The sequence below is a fragment of the Brassica napus genome, chromosome C7 (assembly GCF_020379485.1).
Source record: "Brassica napus cultivar Da-Ae chromosome C7, Da-Ae, whole genome shotgun sequence".
Taxonomy (NCBI): domain Eukaryota; kingdom Viridiplantae; phylum Streptophyta; class Magnoliopsida; order Brassicales; family Brassicaceae; genus Brassica; species Brassica napus.
Window position 1 is genome coordinate 6,548,482 of NC_063450.1, and position 5,231 is coordinate 6,553,712.

The 5,231-nt window shown below is 44.8% G+C and overlaps 1 protein-coding gene across 1 annotated transcript; it reads left to right on the plus strand.

The window, feature by feature from the left end:
- Positions 1-3,142: 3,142 nt before the first annotated feature.
- On the plus strand, positions 3,143-4,708 carry LOC106447790 (kinesin-like protein KIN-12E). Its single transcript, XM_013889756.1, has 5 exons — positions 3,143-3,367; positions 3,522-3,538; positions 3,643-3,860; positions 3,947-4,110; positions 4,202-4,708. The coding sequence occupies exons 1-5, from the start codon at positions 3,143-3,145 to the stop codon at positions 4,706-4,708; spliced, it is 1,131 nt and encodes a 376-aa protein (XP_013745210.1).
- The last annotated feature ends 523 nt before the right edge of the window (positions 4,709-5,231 follow it).

Sequence of the window (5,231 nt, forward strand, 5' to 3'; positions counted from 1 at the left end):
CAAAGGTCATGAGTTACCAAAGGTTGTGAGATACCAAAGGGTGTAAGTAACCAAAGGGTACAAGTTGCCAAGGGTTACGAACATCAAGAGGTACGAGGACCAAGAGGTACGAGGATCAAGAGGTACGAGGACCAAGAGGTACCATGGACCGAAGGGGTGCATGTTCCAAACGGTGTCTATTGAGACAGGTTGTGTCCGATCCTTATGGACCAGTCTATGACTTACTAAGTCAAGACATGGTTCACGGTCTGTCGAAGCCAAGGAAGAGTCGCATGGTCTGATCGGTTGCTAAGCCTACCGGTTTGGGCTTGAGGCTTACTCGGCCATTTGGATCCAGGCCCAAGGCCGGATCAGGTAAGGAAGTCCGTGAGGCCATTGAGCCGGACTTCATGGACCGGTCGCACCTAGATTCTATCCGGTTAGACGGATTGGTCTTTGGGGATGATCCGGACCTGTTCGTGTGTTCTGCTTATCTATTCTGGACCGTCTATCTGATTCTAAGTCAAGGGGTGGTTGGTTGAATGACTTAGGATACGGTAGATGGGTTCATACCTTTTTTATTATTATATTGTCTGAGGTTTATCTATGTTCTAGGAACCAAGCCAAGCATTGTAGAATCGTTCAGGTCCACTCTCAGTTATGAGTAATGCTTATCTGGTTGTGGTTTCAGGAACTAAGGATGGTTCTGGTCAAGCCAAGGAGCCGTGAAGGCTCGGTCAGTGAGAGGCTGCGTAACGTGTGGTTAGATGATGCTAGGGATGAACTAGTGATTGTCTATGAAACTGTTAAGAAGTTGTGTATTGGATCTCATGTTTCTAAGTAATACAATTTATACACATTTATATTCCGCTGTGCAAATCTGTTCGTTTGTTTATGAACCTCATATTCGAATATGACTTAGTAAATAAAGGCTTAAGATGAATCAAACAAGCAAAGAAATTAATAAGTAAGCATTCGTATCCAGTTGGGTCGAGAGACCAGGAACGGGTCTTACAAGATGTGATGTGCCCCGGTTCGTGGATCAGTCCGTTGGAGCCAACCAGCATGGAAGCAGTAAAGATATATGTTCATTGTTTGACTCATATCTTCCAAACCTCGAGGCTTATACGCATGAAATCACTTGGAGAATGTTCTCAACTCAATTACGGAACTCCTCGAACAAGAATCAGATCAAATGGAGTTCATATGAAAGAGTTATGCAATTTACAAAACCGGTGGTCTTCAGTTCTCGCGAATTTGGGCCGTACGGATCGTCAAGCCCACGTCTTGATCCTCACCACCATGGACCAGAACGACCAGAATGAACCTGGACAGTAGTCGAAGGGTCTCCTTGACCAGTCCACCTCAAACTCAGCAACTTTGACTCATTTATTATTTTCTAGTCAAATTTCTCATTTCCTAGATGTGTGATTCACACAAATAATTATGTCTTTATTTGACCACATCTAGTATAAATATGTAAACTCTTTTATGAATAAAATCAATCTATGTTTTTGAGTTTATTTTCGTTTCTTCTCTGAGTGAGAGAGATAGTTCTTTAGCTAGTTCATTGGTGTGAACCGGCTTGTTGATTTGGTGGTCAGCCAATTCATCTTTGTGTGTTGTTTGGTGGTTAGCCAACACATTCATTCTTTCTTAGGTGGTTAGCCTTAGATCGTGGGTATATCAAGAGCCATTCCACATCTCTTGACGATCCTTTCAATCCATCTCAGTTCCAGAAGTGTCATTGCCTTCTCGGATCATATCCAACACCTAGCTAAAGTGATCCTTCCCGATTTAGGGCGTATCAACTTGATACATCCTAGATTGAAGGATCACTTTAGCTGGGTGTTGGATATGATCCGAAAAGGCAAATGACACTTTTGAAACTGAGATGGATTGAAAGGATCGTCAAGAGATGCGAAATGACTCTTGATATACCCACGATCTAAGGCTAACCACCTAAGAAAGAATGTAGTGCGTCGGCTTACCACCGAACAACACACAAAGATGAATTGGCTGACCACCAAATCAACAAGCCGGTTCACACCAATGAACTAGCTAAAGAACTCTCTCTCACACTCAGAGAAAAGAAGAAACAAAAATAAAACTCAAACTTAGACTGATTTTATTCATAAAAGAGTTTACATACTTATACTAGATGTGGTCAAAGAAAGACATAATTATTTATGGGAATCACACATCTAGAAAATGAGAAATTTGACTTGAAAATAATAAATGAGTCAAAGTTTCTGAGTTTGAGGTGGACTGGTCAAGGAGACCATTCGACTACTGTTCAGGTTCATTCTGGTCCATGGTGGTAAGGATCAAGACGTGGGCTTGACGATCCGTACGGCCCAAATTCGCGAGAACTGAAGATCACCGATTTTGTAAATTGCATAACTCTTTCATCTGAACTTCATTTGATCTGATTCTTGTTCGAGGAGTTCCGTAATTGAGTTAAGCACATTCTCCAAGTGATTTCATGCGTAGAAGCCTCGAGGTTTGGAAGATATGAGTCAAACAATGAACATATATCTTTACTGCTTCCATTCTGGTTGGCTCCAATGGACTGATCCACAAACCGGGGCACATCAAGATGGTTCTTTATTTGCGGCCCAAGGTGACCTAATTTCCCTCACTGGTCGCATGAGGTCTGCAGGCTGCCGTCCTCCATCTCTTGCTTCCTCAGCCGAGAAGGAAGCTTATGCCAAGGTTGCGGTGGCGAGCTCTAAGGTTCGTTTCCCACCATCTTTTCCTTGAAAATTTGCATCGAGGTTCTTATTTGATTATATTGATTTCTTCTCAGGTGATGGTAGCTTTAAATGAATACGTTGTGGTGATGGAAGATCATGTCGTGGCTTCTCGGAACGACAAGGAAATCAAGAGTATTGGTTCCGAGATCAAGAGGCTTTCGAAGGAGCTCGAAGCCAACAAGCGAGAAGGGAAGAAGGATGTTGAAAAGATCGAGGCTTTGACTGAGGATTGGAAGAGAATTCACCAGGAGAACGAGGCTCTTATGACCCAGATGGTTGCTCAGAAGGCAAGAATCACGGCGCTCCAGGTCGAGAGAGATCGAGACATTCGTCGTGCTTCTCGCGTTGCTCGTCGTGATATCGCGACTCGGTACCGGGAAATCCTTCAATCCTTGAAGGATAAGTGAATGAGCGAGAAAAAAAGAGTGTCTGCTGAGATTCAGCTGCACGAAGTGATCGCCAACATCGATCTTCTGAACGAGCTCAAGGATGGGGATCTGACTGTGGACGCAGAGCTTGCTCGTTTAAAGGAGATGAAAGGAGATTGTGAGGATCTTGTTGCAGCCGCCATGTCGGATTGGTCGATCTCCGAGCTCGATCATCCTCAAGTCTCAGACGATTCAGTGGATCAAGTTGGGGGGGGGGGGGGTCGTCTGTCCCCATTGATTCCGCTTCTAGTTAAATTTTTCTTTTCTTGTTTTTTTGTTTTCCGCGATCTTGGATCGTGATATCTTGGATATTCTTAATGGATAAGCATAATGTTTCGGGATATCTTTGTTTCCTTAGCCTTCGAGATTCTCTTTGTTTGGATCGTTGAGATACGGCGAGGCCTTGATCCTTATAAAGCTTCACTTTGTTTTAGAATTTACCATAGTGTTTCTTTTAATTTTGTTTATGCTTGTCAAAGGAACATGGCTTCGAGAAGATCAAACCCTCGCGACTCTGATAGGGTGCGAACTCAAACTGGTAGTGCTAATGCGAAACACATTCGATCCGGAGAAGTGAGCGAAGCGCTCACGGAAGTTCTTCGTGAGGAGACCCGACTTCCGCGGACTTCAACCCAAGAGGCCAAGGACCTCGAGGGTGAAAAATCTGTTGCTCGTGTTAAGTCGAGTAGCCCAACAGGTTCGGAGGGGCGTGACCGCCCCCCCCCCTCCCCGAAGAAGGCGAAAAAAATGGTTCGGACCATCGTCTCGGTGTTTCGGGTGAAGCGGCTGTTGCTAAACCGTTTCATTGGCAGCTCTCACACTCCAAGGATTGCCCTATTACGGAAGACCCGGACAATGTTGCTCACTTGGTGAGGCATTTCAAACCTGCTGGGTGTCCACTTCCTTCTTTGCGAAATATGACGGAACGTGAGGCTTATGTGAAGATGGTTGTGGCTCATGCTAAGTTCATTCTTTTTGGCACTCGATCCTCGTTGAATCTTTGGTTCGTTTTATCTGTGCTGATTTTCTATGTTCCAGGCCATGGAGGCTAACACCGAGTTTGCGGCGACTGTGGAAAAGCGCCTGCAAGACGTCTCGCGCTCTGACGAGCTTTACGAGATAAAGAAGGTCGTTCGAGAGCTAAAAATTGGTCTGAAGATGGCTCAAGATCGAGAGTGTGCCAATGCCGCTCAACTGGCCGCTGCTGAGAAATTGGGGAATCAGGCTACTTCGCTCGAGGCTCGTCTGCGAGTTGTGAGTAACGAAAGGAAATCGGCCCTCGAGCAAGTTTCCTTTTTGGAAGCGAAGGTTGAATCCTCTGCTAATAAGTTCTCTGATGACCTTCGTCGCGCAACTTATGACGCTAAAAAGGCTCTGGCAGACAGCTACTTAGATGTGTTGGTATCTCTGAAAGAGAAGTGGGAGAAGAAGAAGGCCGCAACCGATTGTGAAGCTCGTCTTAGGGAGGTCATGGCGAATATAGATCTCTTGAAGAAGATCTTGAACAACAATCTTTTGGCTTCGGACGAGCTGCTGCGCCTTTGAACGAAAGAGGTCGAGCTCGGGTCCGAGCTCGATGTGATGGCGATTTCGGATTTCTCCGTTGGGAAGCTCGATCTCCCTCAGATTTCAGAGGATCTACCAGAAGATTTCTTTGCTAAGGTTCCTTCTGTGGCGGACGATGTGACGAAGTGCTCAGGTGGTCAGTTCGAGGATGGCGAATTCGGCATCGAAGAGTAGCTTTAGGGATTTTTTGTTTCTGTTTTTCCCCTATACTTTTGTTGCTTTATTATTATTGTTATTTAATAAAGAAGGGGTCGTGAGTCCCGGTTTATTTGTTGCTAATTTTATGTTTATGCGAGGCCGATCTTTTGGGACCGTGAGTCGATTTGCTGTAGATACTTTTATCAACGGTTTTGATGTAACAAAAGATTTTGTTAGCTAGTTTCGTCACACTCGTTGGAGAAGTTGGCCGCAACCGAGGACTTGATCAGGGTTCTGGTTTTTGGTCGACTGTCGTAGTTTTACGATAGGAGATCCGATATGCTTGAACTGAAATGTCTAAGAA

Bases quoted from the DNA above. Each gene is read 5' to 3' on its own strand.
- LOC106447790 (XM_013889756.1), top strand. From the start codon at position 3,143: ATGAGCGAGAAAAAAAGAGTGTCTGCTGAGATTCAGCTGCACGAAGTG. The intron at 3,861-3,946 runs GTTCGGAGGGGC...TTTCGGGTGAAG, and splicing joins TAAGTCGAGTAGCCCAACAG to CGGCTGTTGCTAAACCGTTT. The intron at 4,111-4,201 runs GTTGTGGCTCAT...TCTATGTTCCAG, and splicing joins GTGAGGCTTATGTGAAGATG to GCCATGGAGGCTAACACCGA.